At 42.9% G+C, this 18,599-nt stretch overlaps 1 protein-coding gene across 2 annotated transcripts in view; it reads right to left on the reverse strand.

The window, feature by feature from the left end:
• Positions 1 to 1,745: 1,745 nt before the first annotated feature.
• ptp4a2b (protein tyrosine phosphatase 4A2b) overlaps positions 1,746 to 18,599 on the reverse strand; it is a 36,495-nt gene continuing 19,641 nt past the window's right edge. For both annotated transcript variants that reach the window (XM_056298976.1, XM_056298974.1), the window contains 6 exons: positions 8,300 to 8,599; positions 7,880 to 7,988; positions 7,678 to 7,770; positions 5,974 to 6,104; positions 4,148 to 4,222; positions 1,746 to 3,080 (listed from right to left, as the gene is read on the reverse strand). In XM_056298976.1, coding sequence (XP_056154951.1) covers positions 2,969 to 3,080; positions 4,148 to 4,222; positions 5,974 to 6,104; positions 7,678 to 7,770; positions 7,880 to 7,988; positions 8,300 to 8,304 — 525 coding nt within the window. In that variant the 5' untranslated portion in view covers positions 8,305 to 8,599 and the 3' untranslated portion in view covers positions 1,746 to 2,968. The remainder of the gene's footprint in view (positions 3,081 to 4,147; positions 4,223 to 5,973; positions 6,105 to 7,677; positions 7,771 to 7,879; positions 7,989 to 8,299; positions 8,600 to 18,599) is intronic.

Here is an 18,599-nt window from a genome sequence, read left to right on the forward strand (position 1 = left end):
CAACACACCAAATGGGTTTTGTCCCCGTTTTCATTCCTCACGTTCACAAAGTCCCTCCTTACAATAGGCCTTTCTCCTCTCTCTCCTCTCGCTTCTTTCAATTCTCCCTCCTGCCATTAAGTCTCGTTTTTCCTATTCCTCTCCACTTCCCATTTTACCTCCTAGCAGGCCAAAAGCACTGCTCTCTTTTATTAGATGCCACGACAGGGCCCAGTCTCACTGTGCAACCCAGAGCTCCATATTCATAGCCATTTCGCCCGGATGACGTCATCTTAACAGTTTCCGCCCTCCAAATGTTAACCCGCGCGTGAAACCGATAACGGACCGACGTCACCAGCGTGACCACCGTCAATGCGCGAGCCATGTGCAAGGGCTCGAAATTATTTGCAGGATAGCTAAAAATATCATTCAGATAAACTGCCCTTAACTGTGCTGAAACGCAAAGTATCTATTTTACAACGTCAACGCTAAAACGTCCGGCCCGGATTTTAGGTAAATACCGCAATATGTAAACGTACGCGAGTCCATTGAAAATGTGCAATCAATGCTTGCCCCACTTCCAAACCACGATCCCTTATTCTGTTTGCAACGGAAGTTGCACCACAGGCATACTTCACCTTGAGTTTGTTTTGGGGGGTTTTAAGGGCCAAATGTAGATCAATATTTTACAACAGATAAAACCTTGCCGCTTAACTAGGCTGCGCTTGTAGGGTAACAACGTTTATGTGACAACCATTGCGCCAATGAAACCCCTCCGGACGTCTCCCTGACCCGTTCAGCGCAGCCTCGGTGAACACGGGCTCAGCTGTGTTTAGCATAACTAAACAAAAGCCTCGTCCAGACTTCAGGTACCTGCGGTTGTAAATCTCAAAATGGACGAGCACAGCTGGGATATGGACCATGGTAACGGCGCAGCAACAGCTACAATGTGTATTCATTAACCGACTCGGTGGCAGCGCTAAAGATGCAAATGTTGACACACCCCATTTGTTCTGCTGCCAGGATGTCGGCCTATTGGAATCGATTCGTCTTCATTGATCTGCATGACTGCATAGACACAAAATTGACTCAATTTTACTGGCTTGTTTTCTTATGGACTGAGTAAAAAAAAAAAGCCTTACAAAATAGAAGGAACAATCAAATGACTTTCACCAAATTCCAGTCTCCACCTATCCTGTATTTTACCCCGCAGAAGACATGTCCCGACTTGTCTCACGCCGCCTCTCCGGTGATGACGGGCCCGAGCCAGCAGGGGGCGCACATCCACCTGTCGATACGAGTCGTGAGTAGAAAATGACTCAGTCGAGTCAGATGACGTCTGCTGCCGCTCAGGTGATGATGACTCATGTATCAAACCGGTAACCCACATAAACACTGACCTTCTTATCGGCGCTCCGAAGGTCCATTTGGAAATAGGACACGATTAAGGTTTTCTATTAAGGCCGACGACAAGGGAAGTGACGGAAATATCTGATTCAGGGAGCAAACACCTATTGATAGGCTTTATCAAAAGATCAGTTCTGCTTGAGAACACCAGAGGGCACCTGGTACTGCTGTTGTTTTTGGACACCATTGACAAATTACTCTGTCCATAAAAACGACTTCCTGTTCATATGATTAAATTTCAACTCAAAACTATTAATATCAGAACCACACACACACACGCACACAATTTCAGTAGAGATTAGTGTTGCAGTCTACGTGTGCCAGTGTCTGTGTAGGGAACAAAAGTGACACATGCTTTGTATTTCAATTTATTTATCTTTAAGAACCAATATGAATTGGGGATGTCTTCAAAATGGGTACAATGATAAAAAACTGACCATTTTCTTTCTTTTCCACCTCTTTTCCTTCAGACTGAGAGTAAGGGTTTAACAGTTGGATCTTAGGCTCTGTATGCGTCTTAATGAGTGATGTGAAGGGAAATCCTGTTGTAAACCCGTTAAAAAGGAGTGAGCAGCCTTAGTGAATGGGAAAAAAGTACCTGTTGTGCGAATCACCAAGTGTCTCCCCGTGTTCAACTGCCTCTATGACAAAGTGAGAAGAAGGTGTGTGTGTATGTGTGCATGTATGTGTGTGTATGCATGTGTGTGTGTGTGTGTGTGTGTGTGTGTGTGTGTGTGTGTGTGTGTGTGTGTGTGTGTGTATAGGACGGCCAGTAGGGTTTGGTGGGCTCTTCTGAGGTGGACTCGTTATTGCACTCCCGCAAGATTTCAAAAAACAGTAAGTGGAATAAAGAAAAAAAACATGGCTCTAGGAGAAAAAAAAAAAGGATAAAGTGTCCTTACCCCTGCCAAACTCTAGACTGCCACACTAATAGCTTGTGAATAAATATAGCGGACATATTCAAAAATAAGTAGAACCCCTAAACTTAAAGTGACTTTAAGCAAGTGAAGGGGAAGAGAACATTACTGCATTTTTAGTTGAACCTTTTGGAGAAACATCAAAATGGACTGTCATATGTGCTGAAAGGTTTAAAATATCTTTAAAAAAAAAAGAAAAAGAAAAGGTACATAACCCCGGGCCAATCACAATATCAATAATAGAAATAAAAATCAATATTGAACATTTATGAGGTTGTTTTTTCCCCCCATCATTGTGGAACTTGTGTAAAAATAAAAATACACAAAATGGAAAAGTTAACCCACGGCGAAATCTGGGTGGGGTGGGGTGTATCAGGATGGACTCGAGTCGAAAAATTCTGGCCCCTTGGTTGAACACTAGTAACCGGGAGGTGGGCCTATCTGTGTGCTTTGACCTTTCTCATTCATTGGTTCGGCTGGTGGATCCCTTGATCTGGATTCAATCATTCGATCACTCGCTCGCTTCTCTGTGATCAATTAGCCATGACACAGTGTGTTAACAAATCATCACAAAAATTACTGATAGCTTTCTCTTCATTTTTATCTCCCCTTGTTGGAATAGTTTCCCCTCTATATGCACATTGAGTGACACACTGACAGACAGCCTACTGCACACAGCAGTTGTGGCCGTTGGCATCCTTGAACCGCAGACGCATTTTGGGTCTGTATTTCTCGAGGTAAAGAAGCTGTTTGGAGTTGAAGGCTCCACGTCTTTTCCTACAGAAGGAGACAAGAGGAAATAACATAAACTGATGGGCCCCAAATAAGGCAATGGAGGGCATAAACAGCATCAATGAATTATAGACACAAACTACAGCCAAGTCTCAAAGCTCAAACCCGATTACACAGACCACATATGTACTTGTGAGGTAAGGCTTATTATATGCTTGAGATCCAACAAGACTGTACTTTGTACCTTCTAGATCTTCAAAGACTTCGATTTCTTATTGCTTCACAAATGTGTTGCCCAGAAAATAAAAGTTGACAAAATTAGCATGAGCATTAAGTGACAAACTCACCACCTCATATTAAATATATATATATTTGGATGGGGTGCCATGACTGCTGGCGTTTCCCCATTTTCTTTCATCTTCATCCAGATATGCACACAAATGTTAGCTCCTGACATTGGAGAGCTACCAGAGCTTTCTTATGGCATGGCAAACGTACGTAAAGATCGGTTCTTCCCATCACCAGCCATGTTAAGCAACTTTTCTGTCTGTGATCACTTGTGTATCAGCATCTGGTGGTGTCACCGACACGTCTTTATATTTCTGTTGCCAGGCATCTGCACTATAAAAAGTGATCTGACTGTGGGTCAAAAAACACTAACTGGCTAACCAAGCCAAACGGCATATTTCAGTTTTGCTAGCATTTTGTGACCCTCGGTTAAATCAGTTTTTTTTTTTTCATAGTCATGCAGTCGACAATACCTACACTCTACTAAGATGAAGTGGAAGTATGTCGGCCTTTTGTTCTTTCTTCTTTTTGTTTTAGAAAAGGTCCATTGTAAGCAGATTTTACCTCTTACTAAATCATTGCAGCAGGTGATTTCACTGACTGCTGGGTCCTTTGGCTGAATGTGCATTAATCAGTTAACTCATCTGCTGTAGTGAGTGGTTGGAGGGAGAACCTGCATATTCTAAGCACTGCATGGCACTCAATTACCTGGTTTACACCGCGGAAGCGGTAACCATTGCAGATGTAGATTAAAGGTTTTTGTTTGTTTTTTTTTTGTTTTTTTTTACCAGGGTCATAAAGCCTAAGAAAGTGAAGGTACTTACTGCCTTATGAACTGCACTGCATCCTCATATTTCATCCCACACTCAATGAGGGCTAAGGCCACCAAGACCGGAGCTCTGAAAGAAGAAAAGACATCCAAGAGAAGAAGATCAAGCAGAGGAATTCAGAGTTGTAGGGGAGGGTGAAAAAGAAGGAAAAAAAAGAGTGGGAGAAGGGATAAGAGAGCTAAATGCCAAGGCTCACATGGTTCCATAGTTATAAGGGGTGAAGGGGGTGGAACTTGGGAAATGGGCCTGGGAAATCAACAGGGGAGCACAGGTTCACTGCTGCCCTGCTGGGGCATCACGCTCACACTCTTGGTCTCTCCTCTCATTTTCTTTTAACGCACACATACACACACCCGCGATAAGTTACAGTAAGACAACTTTCTCACCAGAAGAGAAAGAAAGCGGGAGAAAAAAACAATTCTCCACAAATTGGCAGGTCAAATCTCAAAGCTAAAAGAATTTTTTTCCTTGTGTTATGTTTTGTCTCCAAAAAAAAAAGAGGGACAAAGCGTGAGAAAGGAAGGATAGCAAAAATGAGAACAAAACAGATTTTAAGAGGGGGGGATGAGAGGAGTGTGAAAAGAACAAACAGCAACCACCAGAAACAATAACAGGCAGCAGCCTCCCACACTGGGAGCCTTGGGAGAATGCCGACTGGTATGGGGGGACTAGACCATGGTAGGGCCGAGGGCCCAGATAACAGCAGTAAAGACTGGTAATCATACAGCCTCTGGAATGCCATGGCATGGCTGAGCGCTGGAAGCCTCACAGAAATGATTGGCTCATTGTGCATTTGCGGTCAGAGAACACGTTTTCCCACAAGCTTGTCTGTGTCATGCGCTTCTGCTTTTTTCCATGTTTTCCTCTCACTTTGTGCTGCTAATGAACAAAACTCATTTGTAATTCCCATTGGTTCAAGTGTGAGGAGCAGAATGTGCAACCTCATGACAAGGGGACAACACACACACACACACACTTAAAATGTCCTTTATCTAGAGTGACAGAGAGGAGGAGTGCGTTCTTTTGTGTCTTTAGAATTGGAAAGAGGAGTAAACAAGATCATTTTCAATATACAGAGCTCTGCAGCAGAGGACAGGACAACACTTGAGACCTGGGATGAATCACCAGTCCTTAATAAAGATGACATACACAAGACACAGAGGGTGTGCCGTCATTTAACACTCCAGGCAAAGATTACCTGAGCTGTCTGATCAATACTAAGAGAGACAGAAATCAACTAGGAGGGTGGTAAGGGATTATAAGGGAGGAAGAGACTTTATATAAGACACCTGGAACATTTAACGGATCAGTGTTCTGTGTGACCCTAGCAGGATAAGGCTGAGGTATACGTTTAGGGGGGTACGAGAGGCCAATGAAATGATGACTCTGATCCAAAGCAAAACACAACCCCCCAACAAACAACAGCACCATGTTATATGGCTAATACTAGCAGGCCAAGTAACAAGAGGATCAGGTGAGTTCAAATGGACAGCAAAAAAAATCCATGGGGGTTACAGCCAGAACCACATAAGACCATTAAGACAATACTAAGTGGCTCATGGTCTGGTTAGTGAGAAGGTACAAAAGGTACCAAATACAAATAAAATGAATGCTGGGTGGTAAAAAAAGAGAGAAAGTGATTTAGTTTTAAAGTTCAATAGTCCTTTTAAAGGCTAATAATCTAACATGCTTGTGCTGCTACCCTGCTAACAAGCTAAGAAGCTAAGGAACACTATCAGTGGCTAAAACCAACACAAAAGTCAACCCCATGACCAGCTAGCAGCCCAGCATGTAACCAAGGCCTGCAGTATACCACTCACCGGCCTAACCCCGCCACACAGTGCACGGCAACGCAGCAGCCAGGTTCCTCACGAAACTTGGTCTTCAGCAAGTTGAGCCAATCATCCACAATCTGGGTGGGAGGTGGGGCGCCATCATCGAAGGGCCAGTCCTATGGGGAGAGGACACAAAGCATGAGAGGCACAATCGGTGTCTAATATGGGCTGATCCTCGAGCACAGAGTGCTTGTGTTGGCAGTAAGCCTGATCCTCTATCTGTCTGAGCCTCTCATCCCCTACTGACCTAATGTCTCTGCGGTGATTCAACACAGATTCCAACTACATTCTCTCTTCTTTCAATTCCCAATAAAAACAATTTTAATCAACGATTCTGAATTTTAAAAAAATGACTTCAGTTGCTACAATCAAATTTTATGGACTAGTGTGGCATTCAGGTTTTTGAGACACTAACAAGGATGGGGACTGGCTTTATTTCAACGGACAGTACAAAAAGCAAAACTCCACAGGGGACAAACTTGACTGTAATGTTTTGATGAAGACAGCGAGAGCAACTGACTGTGTGGAAAATTCAGAGAGAGGTGGTAAGATGGGGAAAGAGACAAATGAAGAGTGAGAAAGTTAAGATGCTGAGTGAGGCAGGGTGGAGCCCTGTGAGGTTTTATATATCTGGCCTGGCATTCCTTTAACACAGTAGGGAATGGACACTTGAGGACAGAGCAAACATGTGCAAAAACCCTGTGCATGAGCTTTGCATCAAAGGATCCACTTGGCAGGGAAGAGACAGATTTTGACTGGTGAGTTCTAAATTTCAAGGTAACATCCCAGTTGACAGGCCAAAAAAAGTTGGTTGACCTTCCTGCTCACAAGTGTATTTAAAATGATCCTGGTGGAATAGGGTTTTTTTTGTGTGTGTCAGAATCAGATTAATTGGCCATGTAAATTTGCACACACGTGGTCACTTGGTCAATGTGCACTGTAAATAAGGGGAAATTAGCTTGGTTCACTCCTAGTTTGTAAAAATACTGTTATTTTCCACACATTAAAATCACCAAAAAAAAAAAAAAAAAAATTCCACAGCATTTAATTTTCCATGTATTTTATCCTAGAATTGTATGCTAGGTGCTCACAGATAAGCTTATGTTTCATTTTGATCCTGATTTCATGCAAATTCAACAGGCTCTTGGGGTTTCTGATGGTTCGGGATAAACAAAAACATAACACCCAATACGAACCTTTGCATAGGTAACTGTACATCCAAGCCAATGTCTGGCATTTGGGTCCCCCCCTTTTTTTTCTCCCCAATTGTACTTGGCCAATTACCTCACTTTTCTGAGCTGTCCCGGTCACTGCTCCACCCCCTCTGCCGATCCAGGGAGGGCTGTAGACCACCACGTCTCCTCTGATACATGTGGAGTCGCCAGCCGCTTCTTTTCACCTGACAGTGAGGAGTTTCACCAGGGGGACGTAGGGCGTGGGAGGATCACACTATTCCCCCCCAGTTTCCCCTCCCCGACCGACCAGAGGAGGCGCTAGTGCAGCAACCAGGACACATACCCACATCCGGTTTCCCACCCGCAGACACGGCCAATTGTGTCTGTAGGGACATCTGACCAAGCCAGAGGTAACACGGGGATTCAATCCCCGTGTTGGTAGGCAACAGAATAGAACTTTAAGGTACCTGGCTGCCCCAATGTCTGGCATTTGTGTGTGTGTGTTTATTCTTACCAAGACTTGGATCCCCTCCTTCTCCACTGGAGCCTTGTCATAAGTGGCCTCACAAACTCTAACCAGTGTGTTCACTTCAAACTTCTTCAGCTCCTGCCAGACATCAAAAGAAGATTATGGATGTAGAGAGATCATTTCAACACACTTGGGGAAAGAAAAACAAAAACAAAAAACACACAGACAAAAACACACAGGGGCATACCTCAGTGAACTTGTTGAGGGTGGCATTGGTGGGGTTGTGGGTGATGAGGAACCTCATGCACTCGTAGGCAATCTCGACTGCAGCGGGGCGGTTCATGTTGGCGAGACGGCTTAAAAAACAATTACAATACAATACTCTTTTACAAAACGAAGGCGACTTTTGGCTCAGATGTCAGCAAGGACTTCTAGTTGGTTTTTGTATTCTTAAAAAAAATAAGGTAAAATAAATAAAAATGACAACACGTGGAGAAGAATGGGTGAGGCGGACAACCAACAGGTGCAAAACTACAGGATGATGTACAAAGAGGAGTAACAAAAAGGATGAACTAGTCCACAGTACTCCGGGATGTAAAAAATGAAATCATACAAAACCAAAAAATAAAGATGGGTTGACTATCCAGGAGTCATCCAATCAGTTTACCCCATTCAGGAGAGCTGTTTGTGATTGGCTCTTCGAGGAGAAAGCGGTAAGAAAAGATTTCTCTTTATTGGCTGGGACAGAGCAGGGCAGTCTGGCCAAGGACTACGCAGTATCCCAGAGGGCCTTTGGAAATGTCAGGGGTTCCCAGTGTGCTGGCAATCAGGGGGGTTTCTGGGTAGCGTAGTCCCTCAGGGGGCGGCCAATTCACTTGTCCACGAAGGCGAGGTGCTGAGCCTGGCAGAATTCTCCGCTGACACTCACATACGCCATATAGGTACGGCCCAAATCAACACAGAAACACTGCATAGAGAGAGAGGAAGGCAGAGTAAAGAAACTGAGGAAACAACAGTTGCATTCCTCAATAAGATTTACCCCATTCATAAAGATACACTGATGATGATGATGATGATGACGATAATTATTATTATTATTATGGCAGAACTCCTTAAAAGGAACAGTAGGCAACCAAACTCCTTGACAAAAGTGAAAATAAAATGACATACACTCAGATCTCTCCATAGTTTAGAGACACCAAAAACAGCTCCCAGACAAATGTGTATACGTACATACCCTTTAGCTCAACTGTATTCTTTGAAAATGCACCTGCCTGGGGTATAGGCCGGAGGAAATGACAAGCTACCAAAGACTGACTGATAGAAATGCTATATTCATTAATGGGGGGAAAAAAAGAAAAGAAAATACAATGCCACCATAAGAATTGTTTCGATCAAGTCTGTACCAAGTCTGTCCTGCATTGACGAACCATCTGGGTTACATCATCCCATCAATGCGCCCCTTGTCACCAAAATGGAAACAAGTGAGAGAGACAGCACTGCACAGACCCAACACACACACACACACACACACACACACACACACACACACACACACACACACACACACACACACACACACACACACACACCTCAGAAAGGGTGCCGCACAGGTCCTGTAATGTCTGGTCTATAACTAGCCAGTGAGCAGTGAGCCATCCTGTGCCAAGACCTCAACAGTCTAAACCCAGCCGCCACAAACTGGCTGGATCTGTCTCAAAGCAACATGGGAGGGAGGGCGGGCGTCACGGTAGGAGAGGAGGAGAGAGGGGAGGAGGAGATGAGAGGCGGATGACGAGGATTGGCTGTCACTCTGCTAACACACACACACAGTAGTTGGAGGGAGGCAGGGAGAAAAGGTTTGGACTTTAACACTGTGTCACAGGCAGTAGTCACAAGGTGGGGATTAAAGGGCGGGCAAGGCTTCAAACAGACCCGGCATTTTAAAGTCCCACGCTCTCCACTTTCACCTCCTTGAGACTGAAAGACTTGCACGAGTGTGTTTCCCTCACAATTGCTCACTCCACCACAGTTTTCCTGGGACTGTTGTCCCCTTCATTTATGATTTGACGTAAAAAAAAAAAAAAAGGCAGCACGGTGGCCCAGCAGTTAGCGCTGCTGCCTCACGGAAACAAGGTCCTGGGTTCGAACCCCAGCCCGTTCCAGGTCCTTTCTGTGTGGAGTTTGCATGTTCTCCCCGTGTCTGTGTGGGTTTCCTCCAGGTGCTCTGGTTTCCTCCCACCAGCAAAAAAAAAAAAAAAAAAAAGAAAAGAAAAAAAAAGAAAAGAAAAAAACTTGTGTTTCTAGTGGACATGATTGGTCAGCCTCAGCCAACACAAAAAACTACAGCCCGTTATATGTTGTCTCTCCATCCTCTCCCCTTGTTTCCTGGCAGTGACATCTAACTTTGTTTTGGAATTGACCCAAGGCCATTATTCAAATCATAATCTATCCCCTTACCTTAATACACCCTTCCACCACCTACCACTATGGAGGATTTACCTGGTCACAATTGAAAATAAAAGCCCAACTAGAGAATTAAAAGAGAGCAAATTAAGTAGATTATTATTTTATTTCACTACTGGGAATAACCAGGCCATAATTACATTTTAAAAAGAAAACTTAAGATGTAAAATGATCATTTGAAAATATAAAGTGGCACTGAAAAAAATGAAATTTAAAATGCAAAAGCTTAAATGGAAATGCTCAATCTCAAATGCTTAAATTGTAAAAGATGAAATTGAAAAAGGCAAGTGGAAATAAGAAAAAAAGGGAAAAATATGACACTCAAAATGGGAATGGTAAAGCTTAAATGGAAATGCGTAAAACTGAAAACTTAACTGGAAAGAAACAATTAATTTTCTTTGCATTTCCCCTTTACCATTTTCAATTTCATCAAACTTTCAGTTTGAGCATTTTCATTTAAGCTTTTGCATTTTAAATTTTACTCTTCAGTTTCACTCGAAATGGTAAATGGACTGCATTTATACAGCACTTGTATAGTGTACCAACCACTCAAAGCGCTTTACAGTGTATGCCTCACCTACGCCCATTCACACACTGACGGTGGAGGCTGCCATGCAAGGCACCAACCTGCTCATCAGCAGCAGTTACGGGTTCAGTGTCTTGTTCAAGGACACTTTGACATGCTCTTTGGAGGAGCCAGGGATCGAACCAGCAACCTTTTGATTACTAGACAACCTGCTCTACCTCCTCAGCCATGCTGCCCAGTTTCAAATCATCATTTTACATTTTATTTTCCAACCCCCCCCCTTTTTTTCTCCCCAATTGTACTTGGCCAATTACCCCATTTTCCGAGCCGTCCTGGTCGCTGCTCCACCCCCTCTGCCAATCCGGGGAGGGCTGCAGACTACCACATGCCTCCTCAAATACATATGGAGTCATCAGCCATTTATTTTCACCTGACAGTGAGGAGTTTTGCCAGGGAGATGTAGCACGTGGAAGGATCATGCTATTTCTCCAGTTCCCCCTCTTCCCCCAAATAGACACCCCAACTGACCAGAGGAGGTGCTAGTGCAGCAACCAAGAAACATACCCACATCCGGCTTCACCACCCGCAGACACGGACAATTGTGTCTGTGGGGACTCCCGCCCAAACCGGAGGCAACACGGGGATTCGAACCAGGATGTTGGTAGGCAACGGAATTGACCACTACGCTACCCAGATGCCTTCAATTTCCTTTTTAACATTTAATTATGACCTGATTATTCCTAGTAGCAGAGTAAAATCTATTTAATCTTTTATTTCTCTCTTTGGACTTTGACATTTAATTGCGGCCAAATAAATCCTCCATAGACCACCACTTATTCTCTCACTGAGTGTCAACCTCAGAGCTCAAGTCAAAAAAGCATCAACCCACTCCCCTTTAGGTTTCTCTCCTTCACTTGCTCTTTCCCTCTCATTCCCTTCCCCTCACTGTGTTTTATGCTTGGTGCCAGCCACAAGGCCACTCATCAAAGCGGCGCTGGCTCTTTGGAGGGGCTAGATCCTCTGACGCCTTTAATTACCACCTTTGAGATGCACCGAGCACAACGTGGCAACGTTACACACTGACTGTTAACACTTGGACAAGAAAGATGAGCAGGGTGAGGACAGAAAAGGGGAAGCCGCTTCTAAGGTTTGTTGTCATCAGCTTCTAATCCTACAGAAATGTAGAGGGTGGAGATGGGGAATGAGTAAGTGCTGTTAACAGGTGCCATTCACTTGTAGTGCCACTGCTGGGGAACAGGAGATGAGACATAGAGGTTCAACAAACTTAGAAGAGTTACAAGAGAGACAAAAGACATGTTGGAAATACTTGAGGACAAATAAGCCAAAAGACAAGCCAAGGACACCGCCACAATGACAGCTTGTGCTTAGATAGAAAGCAACTGGATTGTGGCTAGCTGCCCAGAAGCAGAATCTTCCTTTTAATACGGTCTAGTTCTCAATTCAGTAAATAGCAAGGCTAAAAGAGACAACCGATGAAAGACAGAACAAACACCATCTTAAAGGAGGCATTTACATACATGTGCTGAAGCGCTAAGCGTGAGGTGTGAGTGGTGGTTAAGAAGCATTAGCATAATTTACACACCGTCAGCACTGGACTCAGCTGTTATGATATCTGCCCAAGTGGCCCTCTATTCCCCTGGACGAATTTGAACTCCAACATAATGCCCTTTTCCTTGGACTAGCTTTCCCATTCACCACTAGGAAGATGGGACAGATGAGTGATAAATAATGGTAAATTTAAAAGTGTTGATTACAATTCACCCCGCACTGCACATTTTCCTGCACTGCACATGTGCACCTTTTCCTGCACTGCATAAGCGCACAGAGTAAAGCTGGTGGAGGAAGCTACAGAAGTCTAGTGAGGCCAAGCCACAGCTCTGTGTAAGCTTGTCATCAGAGCAGCTGGTACACTGTGGTAAGAGAAGGCCAGCCTGCCTCCCCTCTACTGTCAGGAAGTCATGCAAATGACTGAAATTTGCAAACTGGTTCAGTAGGTACACTTTGCACACATGGAAGAACAATTTGCACACATGGAAGATGCATAGACCAAACAAAGACAGAGACCAATTCTGTTCCAAAAGATTACATGTCTAACCACACAGGAAATACAACAGGCAGTCTATACAAGAGCCCTAAAATTAAATATAGTCATGTCTATGTTTGGTAAATAAGGACAGAAGCCAATGCTTCACTCTTAATATAAAACGGGCAATGTCTTAATTATGTTGCCTCCTTATTTTAGCTTGGCTGAATATTAGAGATGATGTGCAGTGTTGTTGAAATAAAATGTCAGTTATACATAAACTAAACAACAACAGCAAATAAAAAAAGTGTTTAAAGAAGTAAACTGTCTCGAAGACTACTTGGATTGAAATGTTCTTATTTGCAGTTTATAGTCAAGCATCAGCCAATACGGATACAGTTTTTCCCCACCATTAAATAAACACAGGCTTCTGTGTACCAAAATGCATTAAATTAAACTATTTTGTTTTAATCTATGATGTTACTCATGGCTTTTGGTATCAAATTGTACTAGTCTTGGGGTAAAATCTCAAGATACCAATACTCCCTTACGGCTGTTTTGCACATTCACTCATGCATAAAGGGCGCAGCAATTACTTCTTTCTCTCCAGTTTCTAAGATGACTATGTTTGCTAACAACATGTGGGTAAACAACAAGACTAAAATGTCTGTAAATGACAATGTTAACATGTCTGCAAATCAATGCGTATAGCACACTACACATTCGGTTCAGTTTCAGATAAGCTAAAAAGTAAACAATACCCTGTAGAAAGGGTTGCATGTCTGAATGATTAAGGGTTTCACTATTTATAATTTCATTTAGCAGACGCAATTATCCAAAGTGACGTACATCTGAAAGCCAATACAACACAAGCAAGGATCTAGTCAGGAGGCAACAACACAAGTATATATATATATATGCTAGATAGCTAGCTAGCTATATATATATATATATATATATACAGATATGCTAGCTTGCTAGCATACTAGCATATGTGTGTATATATACACTCACTGGCCACTTTATTAGGTACACCTTGCTAGTACCGGGTTGGACCCCCTTTTGCCTTCAGAACTGCCTTAATCCTTCGTGGCATAGATTCAACAAGGTACTGGAAACATTCCTCAGAGAGTTTGGTCCATATTGACATGATAGCACACGCAGTTGCTGCAGATTTGTCGGCTGTACATCCATGATGCGAATCTCCCGGTCCACACATCCCAAAGGTGCTCCATTGGATTGAGATCTGGTGACTGTGGAGGCCATTTGAGTACAGTGAACTCATTGTCATGTTCAAGAAATCAGTCTGAGATGATTCGAGCTTTATGACATGGCGTGTTATCCTGCTGGAAGTAGCCATCAGAAGATGGGAACACTGGTCATAAAGGGATGGACATGGTCAGCAACAATACTCAGGTAGACTGTGGCGTTGACACGATGCTCAATTGGTACTAAGGGGCCCAAAGTGTCCCAAGAAAATATCCCCCACACCATTACACCACCACCACCAGCCTGAACCGTTGATACAAGGCAGGATGGATCCATGCTTTCATGTTAACGCCAAATTCTGACCCTGCCATCCGAATGTCGCAGCAGAAATCGAGACTCATCAGACCAGGCAACGTTTTTCCAATCTTCTATTGTCCAATTTTGGTGAGCCTGTGCGAATTGTAGCCTCAGTTTCCTGTTCTTAGCTGACAGGAGTGGCACCCGGTGTGGTCTTCTGCTGCTGTAGCCCATCTGCCTCAAGGTTCGACGTGTTGTGCGTTCAGAGATGCTCTTCTGCATACCTCGGTTGTAATGAGTGATTATTTGAGTTACTGTTGCCTTTCTATCAGCTCGAACCAGTCTGGCCATTCTCCTCTGACCTCTGGCATCAACAAGGCATTTTCGTCCACAGAACTGCCGCTCACTGGATATTTTCTCTTTTTCGGACCATTCTCTGTAAACCCTAGAGATGGTTGTGCGTGAAAATCCCAGTAGATCAGCAGTTTCTGAAATACTCAGACCAGCCCGTCTGGCACCAACAACCATGTCACGTTCAAAGTCACTTAAATCACCTTTATTCCCCATTCTGATGCTCGGTTTGAACTGCAGCAGATCGTCTTGACCATGTCTACATGCCTAAATGCATTGAGTTGCTGCCATGTGATTGGCTGATTAGAAATTTGCGTTAATGAGCAGTTGGACAGGTGTGCCTAATAAAGTGGCTGGTGAGTGTATAGATAGATAGATAGATAGATAGATAGATAGATAGATAGATAGATAGATAGATAGATAGATAGATAGATAGATAGATAGATAGATAGATATATGCTAGACAGATAGATAGATAGATAGATAGATAGATAGATAGATAGATAGATAGATAGATAGATAGATAGATAGATAGATAGATAGATAGATAGATAGATAGATAGATAGATAGATAGATAGAGAGATAGATAGATAGAGTTCCATTTTACTCTGGGTAGTACTAACCAATCATGTTTGACTAGAAGGCAATTTAGCGTACGTTTTACACATCAGATGCCAATACTAACCATTTTTAAAAGGCAAAAACATAAGGCTATTTCATTGTAAAACCTAGCAGTTTGAATCAGGGCGATATCTGAATGTCTACTAACAAGCCCTGTAGCTGCCATGCTAACTCTGAGCCAGCTAGCGAATTAGCTAATCATACCAGGGCAATTGAATGGATCTTTTGCAACCAATGCTTTGTCAACATTGTAAAATTCCTGCGATACGAAACATGGCACCACATGTATGACATATTAAATATGCCTTGTCATATCATTTATTTTTCCATTCCTCTATTGGCCAGATTGTTTCCCAAAGCCTTTCTTACTTGCCAAAGAAGGTTGAATCAGTTCATCTGAACACCTGCAGTCAGTTTAGACCGAAGATGTCACATAGTTGAGTAATGACACATTTTTCTCAATAAACGTTGTGTCCAGATGAACTGATTCAACCTTCTTTGATTTTCTCACCTGGATTATTGAGCATGCATCAAGACTTTCTTACTAACATATGTTGCCTGGACTTGTATCATATTACTCATTACACTCTTTGTACACCAACGCACACATCACTTCGTACCAACACTTATTTGTAACAAACTTAGGTTTCAGGGCGGCACGGTGGCGCAGTAGTTAGTGCAGTCGCCTCACAGTAAGAAGGTCCTGGGTTCAAGCCCCAGGGTAGTCCAACTTTGGGGGTCATCCCGGGTCATCCTGTGTGGAGTTTGCATGTTCTCCCCATGTCTGCGTGGGTTTCCTCCGGGGGCTCCAGTTTCCTTCCACAGTCCAAAGACACGTAGGTCAGGTGAATCGTCCATACTAAATTGCCCCTAGGTATGAATGTGTGTGTGTGTGTGTGTGTGTGTGTGTGTGTGTGTGTGTGTGTGTGTGTGTGTGTATGTATGTCGGCCCTGTGTGACAGTCTGGCGGCCTGTCCAGGGTGTCTCCCCGCCTGCTGCCCAGTGACTGCTGGGATAGGCTCCAGCATCCCCGCGACCCTGAGAGCAGGATAAGCGGTTCGGAAAATGGATGGATGGATGTTAGGTTTCATGACAAATTTCGTAAATAAGAATGTAACTCCCAAGATGAGTTTTATTCCATGTAATGTAGGGATACGTTTAACTTTGCTCATCTTGCCCCCTTAGAGTAACCGACCAATGCCGATATTCATAAAAATGTTAAATACCAGGTGATGTGTCTTTCTAAATAATTGCTGTTGGGATAACAGCACTAATGCACAGCTGTCTTTTATGTGTCTCTGAAACACTGCCAAAATTCTAAAAAAAAATTGTGAAACACTGTCTTTATTTATATGGCATTTGCTACGACAGCTGTATATAGCACTTATTCTCATTTTCCTACACAATGTGGCTTATTTCAATGTAGCCCGCCGAAGGTATAGCTGCAAACCAAGGACGTATGGTCCTTTTCACATTTACTGTGTCCACCAGTGATGTCAATGGTGGACATTTTCCCACACAATGTTGGCAACATTTAAGAGACAGACAGAAGACTCTTCAGAATTACTGCAGCTAGTGGCATGTTAGCCATACAGCATGAAGCTATAATGCTGAAAATCACGTTTGCTTACGTTTAATGATAAATGAGACCTACGTACTATCTTGGACTAATGTAGTAAATGTTCATACAGTTTCCCGTTTTGGTCAGAGAAATTTTTTTTTTAACTTGCATGCATGCTAGTGTTTCCTGTAGATGTGTGGGCATGAACATGACAGAAATATTGCTTCATGCACAAACACATGTGAAACAACAGCTAGGCTTGCAAAAAGCTGTATGTGTGCAAGCATATGCAGGCGGTCCAAACAGGGAAAAAGGTCAGTAAGTCGAGGCAGAGGCCTCAGCATTGGCCCAGAGAGAGTTCCCTTAGTGCCCTGCTCCTTGTAACGTGTTCCCTGGCGAAAAGCTGCAAAAAGTGAAGAGGGGGGGGGCGTGAGAGCTGATAGAGAGAGAAGCCCCAGTCAGCTGGCCTCCCAGAAATATCCCACAGTAGAGAGAGAGAGAGAGAGAGAGAGAGAGAGAGAGAGAGAGAGAGAGAGAGAGAGAGAGAGAGAGAGCGAGCAAGAGCGAGCAAGAGCGAGCAAGAGCGAGAATGAATGATGATTTCAAACCTGTAAATAAATAAGCAGGATATAACATACAGATAAGCCATTGCCAATAATCTGAAGTGATCAACGACTACACGCATCAAACTCAGCAAACAAATCTCCGTATGCATCAGATTATTTGTTACATGTCGGAAAAGGAGTAGCCGGAAGTATACACTTATTTTTTCCAACCCCTTCTCACCTACTCTTAATTCAGCTACTATACATTTCAAACTCAATTCCCACCGTACTGTATATAGGTCAAATTCAATGCAAGTTGTGCTGCACAATACAAACTCAACTACTGTGAACAATAAGAGAAAAAAAAAACATCAAAACATATGAAAGAGAAAAAAACAGAAAAAGAAAAAGACATCCTAATGTCATATACCAAGAATAAATAGATCTCAATGCTAAATACAACCCAACTATCCACTGTCATAGAAAGAAAAATGGAAAAAAAATGTAATAAGAAATGTTTAGAGATAAGTAAAACTTAAACAGTTAACACAACTCTTTGTCATCCCTATATCTCTTCATTTGTACTTCTTCTTGAACTGTGTGTAATGTTTGTACATTGTTTGAGTTCCATGCTCAAACTGTTCCACAATTTTACCCCCCAGATTGAAACGCCCATGCTCTTCAAGTTGTACAACACATAATTTCCCTCTCAAATTATATTCCCCTTCTCTATCTGAAAGTATTTTTTGTATATTACTCGGTAGTAGATTGTTTCTTGCTTTGAACATTATTTGTGCTGTGTTAAATTCTACTAAATCCCTGAACTTCAAGGCACTTGACTTTAAAAATAGCTTGTTGGTGTGTTCACGATATCCTACATTATTAACTAGCCTTATGAGAGAGAGAGAGAGAGAGAGAGAGAGAGAGAGAGAGAGAGAGAGAGAGAGAGAGAGAGAGAGAGAGAGAGAGAGAGAGAGAGAGAGAGAGAGAGAGAGAGAGAGAGAGAGAGAGAGAGAGAGAGAGAGAGAGAGAGAGAGAGATGAAAAAGAGCGGTGGTATGGATGTACTGGGTGATGAAGAACCACAGTATCTCAGAACATAAAGGACTACAGAATCTAAATAGGTGCTCAAGGCTTAAAAGTCTGGTTAGAGAATGGGAGCAAAAGCACAGGTTACCCTGCTTGTAAGTAGCATGATTAACATTTCAAATTGATCCATCAACCTGCGGCAAAAACCCAAAGCATATAGCATTTTAAAATGAAAGACAAAAGTTAGTTGCAGTGTGACTACATCTGAATTGACAAAACCACACTTTATCAGCACATTAGACACTGGGCAGCTGGTAT

This window comes from Lampris incognitus, chromosome 18 (genome assembly GCF_029633865.1).
Source record: "Lampris incognitus isolate fLamInc1 chromosome 18, fLamInc1.hap2, whole genome shotgun sequence".
In the NCBI taxonomy this organism is placed as follows: Eukaryota; Metazoa; Chordata; class Actinopteri; order Lampriformes; family Lampridae; genus Lampris; species Lampris incognitus.